The sequence below is a fragment of the Gymnodraco acuticeps genome, unplaced genomic scaffold (assembly GCF_902827175.1).
Source record: "Gymnodraco acuticeps unplaced genomic scaffold, fGymAcu1.1, whole genome shotgun sequence".
Lineage (NCBI taxonomy): Eukaryota > Metazoa > Chordata > Actinopteri > Perciformes > Bathydraconidae > Gymnodraco > Gymnodraco acuticeps.
In genome coordinates this window covers 1,002,859-1,017,921 of record NW_022990484.1, presented here as the reverse complement: position 1 = coordinate 1,017,921, position 15,063 = coordinate 1,002,859, and the positions used below count along the sequence as shown (strand labels likewise).

At 40.2% G+C, this 15,063-nt stretch overlaps 4 protein-coding genes across 4 annotated transcripts in view; 1 reads left to right on the top strand and 3 right to left on the bottom strand.

Moving 5' to 3' along the window:
- Positions 1-1,218: 1,218 nt before the first annotated feature.
- LOC117552750 (receptor-type tyrosine-protein phosphatase eta-like) lies at positions 1,219-6,083 on the bottom strand. The gene is made up of 9 exons (XM_034226358.1): positions 5,796-6,083; positions 5,161-5,419; positions 4,028-4,279; positions 3,609-3,726; positions 3,191-3,333; positions 2,860-3,111; positions 2,211-2,477; positions 1,476-1,573; positions 1,219-1,328 (listed from the first exon to the last, which is right to left on the bottom strand). Exons 1-9 carry the CDS (start codon positions 5,892-5,894, stop codon positions 1,257-1,259), a joined length of 1,560 nt encoding a protein of 519 aa, XP_034082249.1. The 5' UTR covers positions 5,895-6,083; the 3' UTR covers positions 1,219-1,256.
- Positions 5,894-8,455, bottom strand: LOC117552691 (sialidase-like). The gene is made up of 5 exons (XM_034226269.1): positions 8,290-8,455; positions 8,093-8,177; positions 7,373-7,461; positions 5,961-6,858; positions 5,894-5,898 (listed from the first exon to the last, which is right to left on the bottom strand). Exons 2-5 carry the CDS (start codon positions 8,139-8,141, stop codon positions 5,894-5,896), a joined length of 1,041 nt encoding a protein of 346 aa, XP_034082160.1. The 5' UTR covers positions 8,142-8,177; positions 8,290-8,455.
- A 124-nt stretch (positions 8,456-8,579) lies between these two features.
- tp53 (tumor protein p53) lies at positions 8,580-15,023 on the bottom strand. The gene is made up of 11 exons (XM_034226388.1): positions 14,833-15,023; positions 13,732-13,854; positions 13,555-13,642; positions 13,255-13,446; positions 11,756-11,930; positions 11,541-11,653; positions 11,135-11,244; positions 10,868-10,992; positions 10,711-10,796; positions 10,556-10,626; positions 8,580-10,311 (listed from the first exon to the last, which is right to left on the bottom strand). The coding sequence occupies exons 2-11, from the start codon at positions 13,821-13,823 to the stop codon at positions 10,221-10,223; spliced, it is 1,143 nt and encodes a 380-aa protein (XP_034082279.1). The 5' UTR covers positions 13,824-13,854; positions 14,833-15,023; the 3' UTR covers positions 8,580-10,220.
- The window catches only part of LOC117552766 (solute carrier family 2, facilitated glucose transporter member 4-like), a 32,630-nt gene continuing 30,172 nt past the window's right edge, over positions 12,606-15,063 (top strand). Inside the window, exon 1 of the mRNA XM_034226386.1 lies at positions 12,606-12,749. Coding sequence (XP_034082277.1) covers positions 12,708-12,749 — 42 coding nt within the window. The 5' untranslated portion in view covers positions 12,606-12,707. The remainder of the gene's footprint in view (positions 12,750-15,063) is intronic.

Genomic DNA, 15,063 nt, shown 5'->3' with positions numbered 1-15,063 from the left:
GCAAATCTATGAAACAAACAAATATGAGTGAGTTGACTTAAGGATCACAGAGGAGGTGTAGGTAGAAAAATTCATTTCATTATTCATTTAGGTTAAAAATGTTCTTAAAACTAACCTGCAGGTGTTTCTCTTTTCTCCTCATCCTGTTCGTTTCTCAAATCCATGCTACTGTACGATGCTCTTTCTCCTCTTACTTGACATTTGTTTACATGCTTGTTGACTCTTCTTTCGGGTTAGGGTTTGTGCCGCCCCTTCCTCATATCACAGCACTTCTCTTAAACATGGGAACTCAAGTTATAAATGCATACTTGGATGTTTAACAGGGGAAGCTGGCAGGCGTACTGACATATATGTGAAGTTGTATTTCTGACAGCTGTAACTCAGACACTTCTGTTTATCTGCTGACGTCATCTATCTGCTGCTTATCTACCGACGGTCTTCTCGTTATGGAACAGACTCTGGTAAAGGTGAGTGTCACTTTAGGTCTGTGACTTTTGATTTCCTATAGCCGAAGAAATGTACATCTGTGCTATTTTATCTGTTCTGTTTCATAATTATTTGAAATCTGAATGGACTCCAACTAAGAGGTAGAGTAGAACATGATACTTGTTAACTATAACCTGTTGAACATTTTATTAAATTGTGATTTGTTTTCAATTTTATTGTGGGCAAATAATGTCGACCTTACAAAACTTCCTGTAGTGTGTTATATGTTTTTACCATCCTTGAGTCAAATGGTCTGCAAAGGTTAAAGCGCCCAACATTATTGAGCGCTAGAACATACATTCGTTTACTTTTCAGAGAAGAATAATTACCCCAAAAATGCTAATTAACTAAAAACGTTTTTTATTTATTCAGGTAAATCAGACACATATTTGAAAACCTAAAAAAAAACTAAAATGGTCATTTGAATTACTATCTTGCTATTTCGACTAAATGAGAGTATATGTCAATGTATTATGTCACAATGCTGTCCTGCAATACATGTCTTCTGTTTTCCAGGTGGAAATACAGGATGAGCAGATTGAGCACACCATTTTGTAAAAGAACAAATTGAAAGTGAAAATCATCCAGTATGACAAAGATTTTAGCAGTTTAGTTTTGCCAAAAAATCACACTCAAATAAAAGCTTAAGTGTTTTTCGCTAAATAGCAGAGGAACAATAATCTACAAAAAATGAAAACCAAGACAGAAAACAAATGTAAATAGTGACAACAATTAAAGGAGGAAAAATAATAAATGATGTCTCTTCATTTTTATTTGGGTTCCAGCTTCTCGAGTGCCCAGAAAATATTTCTCCCCAGCACCTCCTCGAAATGTTTGTCCAACTGCAATAAAACACACATACACAAGCTGTTAAAGCGAATCCAGTCCATACCACACACTCCAAATAACCGCTGCTCTTCGTTACTGTAGAGAAGAGACTACTGTTTTAGATTCAAACTAAACCCTGTTTGTGTGTGCATCAGACATACCTGTTTAAACACACTATCCCTCGTGGCTTTTCCATCACAGAGGAGAGGCTCAGCCGAAGAGCACATCATGGACAGGCTGATTTCCCTTTTGTCTGCATCTGGGGGACAAACAGCTTGTTAGATCTAACGGCCATCTTGCAAGAATGTTTGCTTTGGCAAGATTTGTGTCTGTGAAGCAAATAGTGGCAGAAAATCAATCAAGAATGTGTCGGCTTTAATGACAATATTGTTGCAAATAGGTGTTCCAAAACTTAAAATGTGAGAGTTTGCTGCAACTTATTTAATGAATCACTACAAAACTCATGTTGGTTTATTGTTAGCGTTCTTGGTTAGCTTGTGTATGCTTTTGAACCGATGAATATCAAACAGGTGTCGGAGTTTCTTTAAAAGATTTTTACTCGAGACCGTTTCATGTTTTTGCCACATATTTTCATCAACAAGAAATTGAGGGCAACAACCTTCGTATGGTGCCTTAAATCAACAACCAAAGTTAAGATTCTTAAATCATTTTTAGGAATGTTAATGTCAATTCAGTTAGCATATTATGTTTTCCCCATTTAAGGTTTATTAAAGGGGACACATTCTAGTTTAAACCTGTAATGTAATGTATCAGAACAGTTGCTTTAATGTTATTATATAACCGTATCCTTCTGTCTGAAACACAGCCGGTCATCTTAGGGGAATGTACAACCAAAGTTTGTCAGTGAAAATGTTTGTTTTAAAATGAAGTCTCACCTGTGCTATGTGACACAGTTGCTGCTGTACTCAGCTCCTTATCCGCCACTGTTTGCACTTGAAAATCGTACTTGGTCCCTGATTTTAAGCCCGTAAACGTGTGTTTGGTTTTGTTCTCGATTCTCTCAGACACGGCGTGGCCCCAGAAGCTGGAGATGATTCCCACAGCGTACGTGACTCTTCCTACTTTGGCAGGGGGATCCCACTCGAAGGTAATGCTGGATTTATCTTGATAAGTGGATTTGGCTTTAGTAGGCGGCGACGGCACTGGAAAAAACAGAAAGAAAACGAGGCAGTGTTTTATCAGATTATCTTTATCATAATAAAGTGAGTATAAAGACCATGAAGTTAAAGAGATTCCCGTGAAATAATCCCCGTTCCCCTGAAAAACTAAAACGTGGACTTTAATTTAACGTATTATGTCAACAAATGTCACAATACGGTATTAGGTTAGTTAAAAGCAATAATTAAGTTGAACCTAATATTTTCTTTGTTTAAACTTAATATATTTGCTTTCAACCAACTTAATACAGTTATGTGAAATCTTTAATTAAAGTCACCGTTTCAGTGTGTCGCCAGATCAACCGGGACCACAATGTTGAGATAACTTTAAATACACAAAAAAACAACAAATACCACAGCGACTCACTGGTGAATATGGATCTGGTCAATGGTTCGCCATTGAGATGTCCGTTAAAGGCGTACACGGTCACATTGTATTCGGCTGCAGTCTTCAGACCGGTGAAGGTGATCTCAGAGAAATTTGTTTTTAGGTTTTGGTCGACCTTGCCTTCCAGCAGGAGCTCGACGAAGAAAGATGAAGAATCCCCCTCAGTTTTCCACGAGGCATTGAGCGACACGTCTGTTGAGCTCAAATTCATGTCTTGAATTGGTCCAGGAGCTATGGAAGAGTCACAGAGGCATGTTAGTGACACAGGAGGACCATTTTTTATATAAATAATTAATTAAATATGAGTTACCGGTGTAGTTGTCAATAGTTACACTGTCTCCCTCAATGTTGCCATTAACTAGTGCCGTCACACTGAGGGTTATCTTGGAGCCAATTGGCAGGCCTGTTACGTTAACTTCCGTAATGGTCACATTTTGAGGGACCGCCGGTTTGCTAGGAAGAGAAAACAATAATACAAAATATGACACCATTTTAAATTCAATTTGGGTATACCTTTTGTAGTTCCCTCCTTAAATTATCCATCACAACCTGCATTACCACTTTTACCTTCTGTATGCTGTACCTTTTGTACCTACAGTAATGTATTGACGTTTTGACCAAAGTCATTTCGATTTTTTTCTATGTACGTTAGCGAGGCAAACTATTAATGTAGCTGAGTTTAAGTGAGGAAAAAATAAATTCTGGACGATCTATCTACAAATACATACTTATTATTTGTAGCGACAACCCTGAAAAATGAGACATTTCCCACGGGACTCTTCCAGTTGAGCTGCAGTGAATGATGGGTATTACGAGACACCCTCAGGTCTGACACTTTCCCAGGCTCTGAAAGGGAGACGGACACAACGTCACTGTTTACCTCCCCATATCACAATATCACATGAGTCACTGTTCAGCTCAGATATGGCCCTCATTTGCTTATTTAAATCAATAGACTGGTAGAAAGAAATGCCTAGCTATAAAAATGTCCTTTATTGAACAAGTGTTCACTGGTCTTATTCATACAGTTTACTTCCTGGTGAAATGCTCTACCAAATAAAAGATAAAATAACACACTTCAATCGTAGGGGAAAGTACAGCAGTTCCCATCATGCATTATGATTTGCGTTATGCGATAAACACTCACTGGTGTTTCGTGAGACGATGGATTCTTCACTCCAGGTGGAATTATCCCCGACTCCTGAGAGGACAGTGAAGGTGTAAAAGTTTCCAGGTATCAAATCTCTGACCTCCTTGCCCTCTGTCTTGCTACTAATCTGCTTCCCATTTTTGATCTTAATCAGATAGAAATCTAAATTCCCAGCTGGTTTGGTCCAGTTCAGGAAGACGGAGGTTTCTGACACGTTGGTGAATTTGAGGTCTTCCACTTTGTTCGGTGCTGAAAGAAAACAGAGATATAATCAGTGTAACAAAAGTCCTACGCTAACATTTTTACTTAGTTCCCCTATTATAAACAATCCACCCTTTCATGTCTTTTATACATAAATATGTGTGAAGAGATCGGGAAAGATTCTCTTTCTTATTGTCCCGATCCATTTATATATAAAAACCTGTGTGAAACTTAGCTGATCAGAGTTTGGCCACTTTATGATGTCACAATGTTTTTTTGGGTTGTGTAACCATTAGCAAATAACCAACCAAAGTACCCCCCCCCCCCCCCCCACCCCCACCTTATCACCTGAATCTCCTCCTAGAGCACCATTGTGTTTTTTTGTTGAAAAATAGTATAATAGGAAAGTAAAAGAACAAAATTAAGCTTTTAAAAATACTTGCATTTAATTTCTATTATGCATAATGGACCATATAAGAATCAAATAAGATATAATATTGGAATATTAGGTTGGATGCAATAAAATATTCATCCCTTTATTTCCTAGCTGGTGTTGGTGGGGCTTATTTGAATTACTTTACATAACGCTGGGTAATTCCATCTATATCAATGTATCATACATTATTCAAATTCACTATCAATAATGTGGATCTGGAACTAAAATTGTCAAATGAGTACCTCTAAATTGTACTGTTTTTGAATTATTAAATGCTCTGGGATACTCTCTGATTTAATATCAAGTATGGAAACAGTGTGCATTGTAAACGCTAAAAAAAACACATTACGATTGCTTATAATCAAATAATTGTCTCAGCTCATCAAGTCACAATATGAAGTTACTATGGGAAAAAGGCTTGGTCGCTTTTGGAGCTAACAAGTGGAAGTGTATTTAAATAGAATGCAGGTTTTACAGATGGAGGTGAACTCACTGGTGTAGAAGGTGTCCTCCTGCGGGTTTAGGTCTCTCGTACACTTCACAGCGAACACCTGAATGGAGTAGCGGGTGCCTGGAGTCAGGCTGTTGAGGTCATAGGTCAAATCTTCAGTAGTAAAGTTGCGTTTCAGCATGTTGTCGCCTTCGGTAACCTCTACACGGTAATAGGTGATATTTCCAGGCCCGGATCGCCAAGTGAGAATGGAGCTGTTAGAAGTCTTCCGAGTCACGTTCAATTCGCCCAAAGAAACGATCTGCAGTGGGAAAATCAGAGGGAAATTGTTGTATCCATGTTTTATCCATTACAGTTTAAATTGAGGAATCAGAAAAGTTGTGTGGGTTCAAAAATGTGATTGATATGGAATGTATATTGTATGGCAGCCCTGTCATCAGTGTGTGAATTGGTTGTTAGACTAGTTGGAACATAGTGTAAAGCACTTTGAGTTGGTGGAAGACTAAAAAGAAGCTTTAACATACAAAAAGAACACAACCATACACAGTGAGTTGCTCAGGAAATGTATCCTATCTTTTTTTTATTTTATTGGTTTTTCAATAGGCAGTAGTAGGATTAAACCGCTGGTCACCTGATGAGTAAAAGTAAAAATAATATGGGCTTTAAAGGTGTCCTACCTTCGTAACATATGGAAGAGAGCAGCTCCGAGCAGACCCTTTCAACCCAAGGCCCGATGCTGAGCATGGCAACGCACGAGTCTTCAATGTAGTTTTCATCAGGCTTGGGGAAATCTGGCAACAGCACGTAATGTGCTTCTTCTGGCCACTGCGTTATTTTGCAACGAACTGGGGTTGATGGGGTTGATGGGGTTGATGGGGTTGATGGGGTTGATGGGGTTGATGGGGTTGATGGGGTTGATGGGGTTGATGGGGTTGATGGGGTTGATGGGGTTGATGGGGTTGATGGGGTTGATGGGGTTGATGGGGTTGATGGGGTTGATGGGGTTGATGGGGTTGATGGGGTTGATGGGGTTGATGGGGTTGATGGGGTTGATGGGGTTGATGGGGTTGATGGGGTTGATGGGGTTGATGGGGTTGATGGGGTTGATGGGGTTGATGGGGTTGATGGGGTTGATGGGGCTGATGGGGCTGATGGGGCTGTTGCAAATGTGGTTTCTTGAAGATGACCAGTCAAGTTTCCTGTAGCTTGGATTGCCGTTGCTGGGGTTCCCGAGTCTGGAGTTCCCGTTCCTGGGGCTACTGTTTCTGGGGTGACCGTTTCCGGGGCTGCTGTTTCCAGGCTGGCCTTTTCTGGGCAGACAAAGTAGTAGCTGTTTGGGAGGGAGGATCTGAACACGGGCCAACCAGGGTACCAGTTCTGGAAGATCAGAGGGTCTCCGTTGGCCCAGCGGAACCATGGCATTCTGGGATCCATGATGGTGTTGTTGGTGGAGTTGTTGGTGGAGTTGTTGGTGGAGTTGTTGGTGGCGTTGTTGGTGGCGTTGTTGGTGGCGTTGTTGGTGGCGTTGTTGGTGGCGTTGTTGGTGGCGTTGTTGGTGGCGTTGTTGGTGGAGTTGTTGGTGGAGTTGTTGGTGGAGTTGTTGGTGGAGTTGTTGGTGGCATTGTTGGTGGAGTTGCTGGTAGAGTTCTTGCGGAGGCCAACCCAGCAGTCAGAAGTGAGTAACTTGGAGACGGTTTGGACGTTTTCGGGGGTCAGTGTCACCAGGTCTTTGAAACAGGTCTGAGAGGACATGGAAGGGGACAGTCAATCTTCAACAGAACATCTGCTATAACGTAGGGCTGCTCGATTATGGCAAAAATCATAATCTCGATTATTTGGGTCAATAATTGATATCACGATTATTAAAAACGATTATCCAATTACCTTGAAAACATCCATTTATTGAAAAGAAAATGTGAACAGTATGTTTATAACAGTTGATTACCCTGAACTGTAAGTATAATTCAACTGAAAAACCAATACAAAATAAAGTCAATAATCGTTTTATTTCGATGTTTTCATAATCGTTGCAAGCCAAAATCGTAATTGCGATTAAAATACGATTAATTGAGCAGCCCTACTATAACGCAACTATGTCATACTGTGATATTAAGGAAGTTAAGTTTGTTTTTTTATATACAAGTTGTGACACCTGCTGTTTTGTTAAAGGAGTTGACATCTATGAAAAATATGGTTCTCTACAAACTCATGTTTTAGTCTCTTTTTGTATATTATATTGATCTTCGCGTAGTACCTGGCAGTGGTTCCTGGCCTCCTCCCAGGTGCGATTACTCGGATAAAGGAAGTATTCTCGCTGTGCGGCGCTCCAAGCAAACACCAGAGCTAAAGAGAGACATACAGACATGGAGCTTGGTCGTTTGTTGACAAAGCTCTGAAGTAGGGAAATAAATGCCATTTCCAATTTCTCAAATGCAGACAAAATCTTTTCAATTTCGTGTTTTGGTCAACAAAGGGATTGAAAACAAAAATGAGTATTAAAGGTGGGGTATGTAATTTATTTCAGAAACACTTTTTGTTATTGCAGATTTTTATTCGGCTGCGTAGTTTCAAATTCTAGCGCACTCAAGCTGGTTTCTACATTCTTACCTAAGAGGATGGGTATGCCGTTCTTGCTTGAAAATTGACCAACAGTTTATTCAAATAATTACCAATTCAGATGATTTTTTCACTAAATAAATATTTTTTAAAAATGTATCTCTTTGGTTATAAACACAATCCAAAGTAATCTATCGACGAACTTAAGATGTTTATTTTTTTTAATAAAAGTTAGAGATGACATTTAAGGTAAACTTTTTTTTAATTGAATTTCAAACATCACTGGCTGTATTCAGTGGACCTCTAAAAATGTAATTAGGAATAATTGATTATAGTTCTATTTAGCTGCAGCTAAATTTGCTTCATAAAAATGATTAATTATAATTATCAGAGGAATACAATTTATAAAAATACTCACCCAGAGAAACCACGATAGGGACTCCATTCTTAAGAGATGTCTGTCCCATGTTGAATTAGTGACGGTACTCAATTCAGGGCAGCTTCTTAAAATGTCACCATGCAAGAGATTGTCAAATAAAATCTAAACAAGTGGGAGCCAAGTTAAATACATTAAAACTAAGTTTTTACTAATACTGTACGCGTCTCATTACTCACCCAGGCTACAGATGCATCTTGCTTCTCTGAACAGGAGGAAATTATCTCAGGATGAGATGTGAAACAAATAGACACCTGTTCCAGTAACACATACAGTCAAAGGTTCATGAACAGCTCATTTGACTAGAAAAACATTGAATCCATTCAACAAAGAAAGGGAATATTAGTATGGAGGCTGCTGGTTTTGCATCAGTCTCCTGTACATGCAAAACAGGGGGGGCAATAACCAGGTAGATACAAAAATAAAAATACACATTTATGTTGAATAAAAGAATACAAGAATAGATTTATGTTAAGCATTTATTTTGGCTTACAGCTTTGAGTTACAAAAATGCCAATTAGTACAAAAGAAGCCATGAAAAAATGACAATGAAAATATAGAAAGATAAACCTCTTATACAAAACTTTTTCCCAAATCATCAACGAAGATATAGAAATGAAACAAATGCCTTTCGTTTATTTTTTTGGCAGTGTAAAAACAAAAAGTGGTTGAACGGACTGACAGGGATCGGTCACATCGAGAACTGGTGACACATTGCATGGTCTGAGGCCAAACATTTAAACAGAACATCACATGTATTTAGTTTACCCAGGCAGTAGTAATCAACATCTGAACAGTGCCTTGCATCTTAGAATTCACAAAAGGCGATGTGATGCAAATGTATTTGTTCCAACATTTTTCAACAGGTTCTACTGTATATAAAAGTTACAAAAACGAAAAGGGTGATCCAGCCAGCCCCATATCTACCGAATCCGCTGTTCATTTAACAACAAAAAGCATGACAGCACATTTTACAGTTCCCTGCAAACAGAATCACCAGCATTCAAGAGCTGAGGTCAACTGACCGATGATTGGAAATAACAGGGCTGAAATGTAGTTGCAGCTCATCGTGATAACAAAAGAAAAGCAGCCAAGCCTGTGAATTCCTTAATCTGGCCGTTTTGATCCCGTTCCCAGCTCATTTTGATGTCTGAGCTGGATGCAACATATGAACAAACTACCTAACATGGACGCACAAAAGCTTGGAATGATATAATGATCATATAATATGATGCCGTCAGGGTATCTGCCGGCGTCTTAGACAAGCTTATTAGGGTAGACATAAAAGGCAAAAAGCTGTTGCACCATTAATGCTGCAATCAGTATTTCCCCCCCGCTGTGCCCACATCAAAAAGAGACTTGGTCTCAAGTCCGTGTCTAAACCCTGACAGTATTACAGCCACATTCATGGACAGTAACATCCATTCAAGTTCTCCAAGCGTGACTTTTAACAAATGGCAGTGACTTGTTTTAATTCAATCTTGCAACAACAACAAAAAACTATGAAAACTGAAACATTTTCTTTAGATTTCCTCGACTAAAAACAACGTATAGGGAGCGCCTTGTTAGCCGAGTGGTCACGGCACATGCCAAATACTGGTTTGTTTCTAGTTTAGGACATTTTGTCAAATGTTATTGCCCTTTTGTTCTTTCTCCCCCTCCCGTCTACGCTATCCTCTGGCAAATAAAAGACAAAATGCCAAAAATAAAAAACGCTTGTAAAAAAATAATGCATTATAAATGACATGACTTACAAATGTAAAGATAGAAACTCGTGAAAATCCCTGCCACGGTTAACACTGATTAAATAAAGTCCCTCCTAAACAAATTGTCAATTTTATAGGACCTCGTGATGCACCGAGGACATTGAGGGTGGAGCAGTCCTGCTTACAGTATGCACCCCCTACATAACCTATTCAGCCTTTATTCATTTATAAACGTCAAAAACACCGCAGAGTACAGTAAACGGTCGACGGCAGTACAGTTATCGGATCAAGGGCACGGAGGCAGGAAGTGGTATGATTTTGGCGAATAAAAGCCTGACATAAACCTGATGGGAGGGAGGGAGAAAGAGAGGACGTTAGTTCTCATGATCAAAGCGACAAACTCCTTAGTCGCTGTCACTCTTATCTCCTCTGTGAAGGAGTCTCTTTCCGCTGGAAGGCAGAACAAACTCGTGTTTCACCCTGGTCTCAGGTTTCCTGTAGAGACGAAGCAGGACCAATCCAGTGAGGGATAGAAATGATGGCATGTGAGACAGATTCTTAAAATGATTGAATAACCTCAGTTGACCTGGTAGTCAGATTGGATTTAAATATAACACACAGTGACCTCTAGTGTCAGGTTATATGTAAAGACGGGGCTAAAAATCCAGTTGCAGGAATTAAGGTTTGAACTGCAATCTCTGAAAGTCATTCAGGTTGTTTTCCAGGATGCATTTCTTACCTGTCTTTGTCCAGCAACTCCAGACCATCGTTGATTTTCTTCAGCATCTCGTAGCGCTCGCGACCACGAACCTGCAGGAGAAACCAAAGAGGGACATTGTTCAAGCACAATGCAACATTTTATAAAGAAATTGAGCTTTAGGTATCCTAACTTACATTCAGAACAAACACATCCTTGTCTTCCTCCTCTGCACTGGAGGTGGGCCTGGACTTCTTCATAGAACTGGAGCCGGGGGTGCTCTCTGAGGAAGAGTGAGGTTAGCGAGGGGGCAGCAAACGGGCTCAAATATAAAGGAAAGCAGGAAATACTTACTGCGCTTTTTAGTTTGCTTGGTCCCACTCTGCATCTTGGTGCTGTTCTCCTCCTCGGTTTTGCGGTCCCTGCCTGGACAAGCACAGATGCGAACCTCTAAGCACCTCCGCCCCAGAACGAGCCCCCTAGGAAGGAGACGAACAAAAAAGGAGGGCTCAAAAGGCTTCCTGAGCAGCACAAACAACTTGAATGTAGCAGGATCACCACAACACTGCCGCCGCCACCACCGGCTGAACTGAACTGGGTTTTAAAAGAAGCAGGACTTACTCTGCAGTCTCCAGGGTCAGGATGGTGAGGATGGGGCGCCTGTTCATGCCCCCCATGCAAGAGCTGTTGCACATGAAGCTCAGCAAAATAGTTGTTATCTCTGAGCCCAACTGAAACAGAGAAAGTAGGATGTTTTTAAACAATGCTGGTTAAAGTGCATACAATAAGGGAACTTTGCTATTTTCCTAAAATCTTCATCGACCCACCTGGTTGTCCAAAATGCACTACATCATGAACCACATCATGAACAGTTTCACAACTTTTGCATGGACATTGAAATTCCTTGCTGAATGTACAGTGTTCATATACTCACGTAGAAAAGGTCACATGAATGTGAAGGAGTAAAATATGACTGCTGTAGTGGACAAGATCAACCCCTCAGACAGATGGGGTGGGGAGGGCGTACCTGAGGGAGCTCGTAGGGGACAGTCACACTCTGTCTCTTGGTGTTAGGGTCCTCAAAGTACTGGGCCCTTTGGCTGCCCTCAACCCTGATCAGGTGGCTGCGGTGGTCGGCAGCTGAAAGGAGAACAGATTAGAAAATGTTAAAATGGCCTCTTCAACGAGGAAACGTGTCCTCTGTACATCCAAAGCAACTTTTCTCTCAAATATTTCTCTTACCGTCCTCGTTCTGGTGATGGGGACATCTGCGTACCACTTCTGCCACATGCTCTGTTTTTTTATAAACTGCCGTAGCCCTGATGATGGCCCCTAAAGGAATCTCCTTCCCCAACAAAACTTCCACTGGGGTGGTCTTGGCTAGCTGGCAGTACAGTTTGTTGAGATGCTCCGAATACTGAGGGAAAGCACATGGCGAAACCACACGGGTCATGATGTGTGCACTTGTGGAGCTATAGAGCTGTGAGTACATATTATAATGGCCTGTAATCCATCCATTGTTCCCAAAATTAACATAGCTGGCTATTTGAAATATAGTCACCAACTGAAAACAGTTATAAAACACACTTTCATTCAAACATTCACCGATCGGACTCCTCGCAGAATTAGCTAATTTCACTTGATTGAACCGTATTTGATTGCTCTCAAAGCTCTCCCAATGTTTTTACCATTTTCTTAAAACTGTTTCTTCCCTTCATGTTGACTGTGCTCACGCTATAGACCATATTCTATGTTGAAGACAATAAGATGTCCATCTAACAAAGAAAACACTATTTTTTTTTTTTAACCAAATTGTCATCTAAAAAAGAAAGAAGAAAACGATCAAGGTATCTAAATAAGCAAGTCTAAAAATGTCAAATGAAAAGACAACTTTTACCTTGCTTTCGTCTGTTTTTAACCCATTCAGTGCTGGAGGAAGACAGCAGGAACATGCCCTGTCATGTCAGGGCAGAGCTTTACAGCCGCTGTCCCACAGACAGAGAACAAGTCGCAGGGGGCGGAACTTTCAGGGCCCACCAACCTAACCTCTACTAAACCGCCCAACTGCAGCGCTCTGCTGGGTGAGTCACCGTGGATACATTAATGCCATTGGCTCGTCAAACACAGTGACTGGCTCAAGACCTGTAAATTCAGCGAATCGTCACAATGAATAAGATTCCATTCGAATGCCACCATGAGATGTACGAAAGAATGGATTTTAAACGCAATACTGAAGGTAAGATATTAAAACTTTGTACGGAAAAACTTTCCCTAATGTTTTAAATGAGTTGTTGGTGATAAAAACGTACAAATTATTTGTTAGTGAGTTTAATATAGTCAAACATTTCAGTTATTTAACCTTTAAATTCTGTATGGTCAAATCGGTTTGGATAAAGGGAATTCAAACATCACAGGTTGAAGGATTCTACATTAAAAACACTATGGATGGAAGGACCTCAGAGGAACAGGAAATGGCAGAAATTAGCAGCTGAAAAAATCCTTTTGTCTTCTCAGAGGAGAACCCTGCCATGTTAGGTTAGGTTGCAGGGTCATCTGCAGCCCTGTTCAACATTTAGATTCAGATGAAATTCTTTAAACGTTTTACTCAATAAAGTACAGATTTATTTTGTGTTAGTAGTAGTTTGTCTTATCGATCAGACACAAGACAAATCATCTGGTATACACGTGAAGTCAAATAAGTATTATTTTTAACTTTTGAGACCATGCCTGGAATTACTTACAGTCGAAGTGACAGATTTAGCTGTGCCAGTCTTCTGGAATTGAAGCTGGAATCCATATTCCCCCGGATAGTCCGAAGTCACCGGGACTGTGGAGGAAGTCGGATTCACCCCATCCATGGTGGACACGTCCGGAGGAGGCAGCTCGAATAGCTCCTCATCAAAAACCTCGGTCAGAGAATGATCATTAAGTAACTGTAAAAAGGAGGGGAATGACAAAGACAGTCAACCACCATTAAGAAATCAATTCAGATTGAACATACCATCATTTGAGTATTGACAGAAAGCAAAGTGCATGTTTACCAGCATATCCATGTGGCCATCTGTTTTCCATGTTTCCTCAGGCACATTAATCACCGTTGGGGTGATATATGAGAGGGGGGGAGCTGAACTGCAAAAACCAAACACAAGTTAGTTAACATGTCTTTTCTGGAGTATACTAGTATTTTGAAATGTTTTCTTTAAAATAACACAACTTACACAGTGTTCCACCACTCACTGAAGGATTCCTGGCACAGCGGCATGGTTTGGCTCAATGTCAGATCGTCCAGACTTTGCTCTTCCATCGTCATTTAAAAAAGGGAAGAGCAAAGGTGCAGAGCGCTAAGGGGATAAACAGGAAGTAGGTGTGAGACGGTCACAAGTCTTTATCAAACACTCACAGCTTCATCAATCAGTGTATGATTCACTATTAAATAGTGTAATACATCTTCTTCTTCTTTTGGTCAATAGATTGGTCAGAAAACAGTCAAAAATAATCTTCAATTCTCAAGTGATAAAAAGTTAGATTTTCCAAAATAACACTTTTGATTAACAATAGGAATAAACAGAGTAAATAAACTAACATTTGAAAATAGATAGACAACCATGATATGACTTCTGTTTGATGAATGACCTGTCAGTTAACTTACAATACACAGACAAGGAGAAATTCATGGCGAGGGTAACGAAATGTAAAGAAAGAATAAACATTGTACTTCGCCTGTCACACCGAAATTACAATTCACAGCGTTGAAAATAAGTAAAGTTTGCACTTATTCTTAATTTACTTTCTGCTCAATAAAATGCTAACTAACGCTGAAGTTAACCTAACATTTAATATAATTGCGCATTTTGAATATGAAAGCACATTACAGCAAGCTGTGTTTAAGTTAACAACTGAAACAATGTAAGCTAGTTTGGTGATGAGCGACTCTCAAAACAAGAACAACACGTTACCGTCCATTTTCTTTCTAGCAAGAGGCCCTCACAAACTGAATGAAGCTAGCCCCCATATCGGTACTTTCCAAAATAACTCAATGAATGCCACTTAATTTAACGCCAAAATGTGCAAACAAGCAAAACTCTATGGACGGTATAACAAGTTTCGTCCCATAGACTGTATATAAAGGTTTCGTCACGCAATTAACGCACACTTGTGTTAGCTTAGCTTTAGCGTAAGTAGCTAATTACGTTGGCAATACGTTTCGGAATTCGACCGACAAACGTTAGCCAAACAGCGGCGAAACTTTTGTATCGGACAAATAAGTGGCGCTGGGTGACTTGCTGTTAAGAATGACACATGTGTGCCAACAATGCTACCTTTATTTGTCCCACTACTGCTGTCCGAGGCAGATGAGTCACTGGATGAGGCGAAGTAAACAGGCGAAAAAGTCAAAATATTTTGGACTATACGGAGCACGTTGTTGTCGGGGAATCCCACCAAAAGGAAGGGGGATGGGCAGGTTTTTAACCTCCACTCGCTGGCCAATCACAGAGCCTCATGTGGTCTGACGCAAACAAATGAAACATCGCGATATGCTGCTGCTGCAT

Excerpts from the sequence above, each read along its gene's own strand:
- LOC117552750 (XM_034226358.1), bottom strand. The coding sequence starts at position 5,894 with ATGAAAACTACATTGAAGACTCGTGCGTTGCCATGCTCAGCATCGGGC. Across the intron at positions 3,112-3,190 it reads AACTATTGACAACTACACCG|CTCCTGGACCAATTCAAGAC; the intron begins GTAACTCATATT and ends ACTCTTCCATAG. Across the intron at positions 1,329-1,475 it reads GGGATAGTGTGTTTAAACAG|TTGGACAAACATTTCGAGGA; the intron begins GTATGTCTGATG and ends GTTTTATTGCAG.
- LOC117552691 (XM_034226269.1), bottom strand. The coding sequence starts at position 8,141 with ATGGGACAGACATCTCTTAAGAATGGAGTCCCTATCGTGGTTTCTCTG. Across the intron at positions 7,462-8,092 it reads CCCTATCGTGGTTTCTCTGG|CTCTGGTGTTTGCTTGGAGC; the intron begins GTGAGTATTTTT and ends GTCTCTCTTTAG. Across the intron at positions 6,859-7,372 it reads AGGCCAGGAACCACTGCCAG|ACCTGTTTCAAAGACCTGGT; the intron begins GTACTACGCGAA and ends ATGTCCTCTCAG.
- tp53 (XM_034226388.1), bottom strand. The coding sequence starts at position 13,823 with ATGACGATGGAAGAGCAAAGTCTGGACGATCTGACATTGAGCCAAACC. Across the intron at positions 13,447-13,554 it reads ATGGCCACATGGATATGCTG|TTACTTAATGATCATTCTCT; the intron begins GTAAACATGCAC and ends TCCTTTTTACAG. Across the intron at positions 11,654-11,755 it reads CCATCACCAGAACGAGGACG|CTGCCGACCACCGCAGCCAC; the intron begins GTAAGAGAAATA and ends TTCTCCTTTCAG.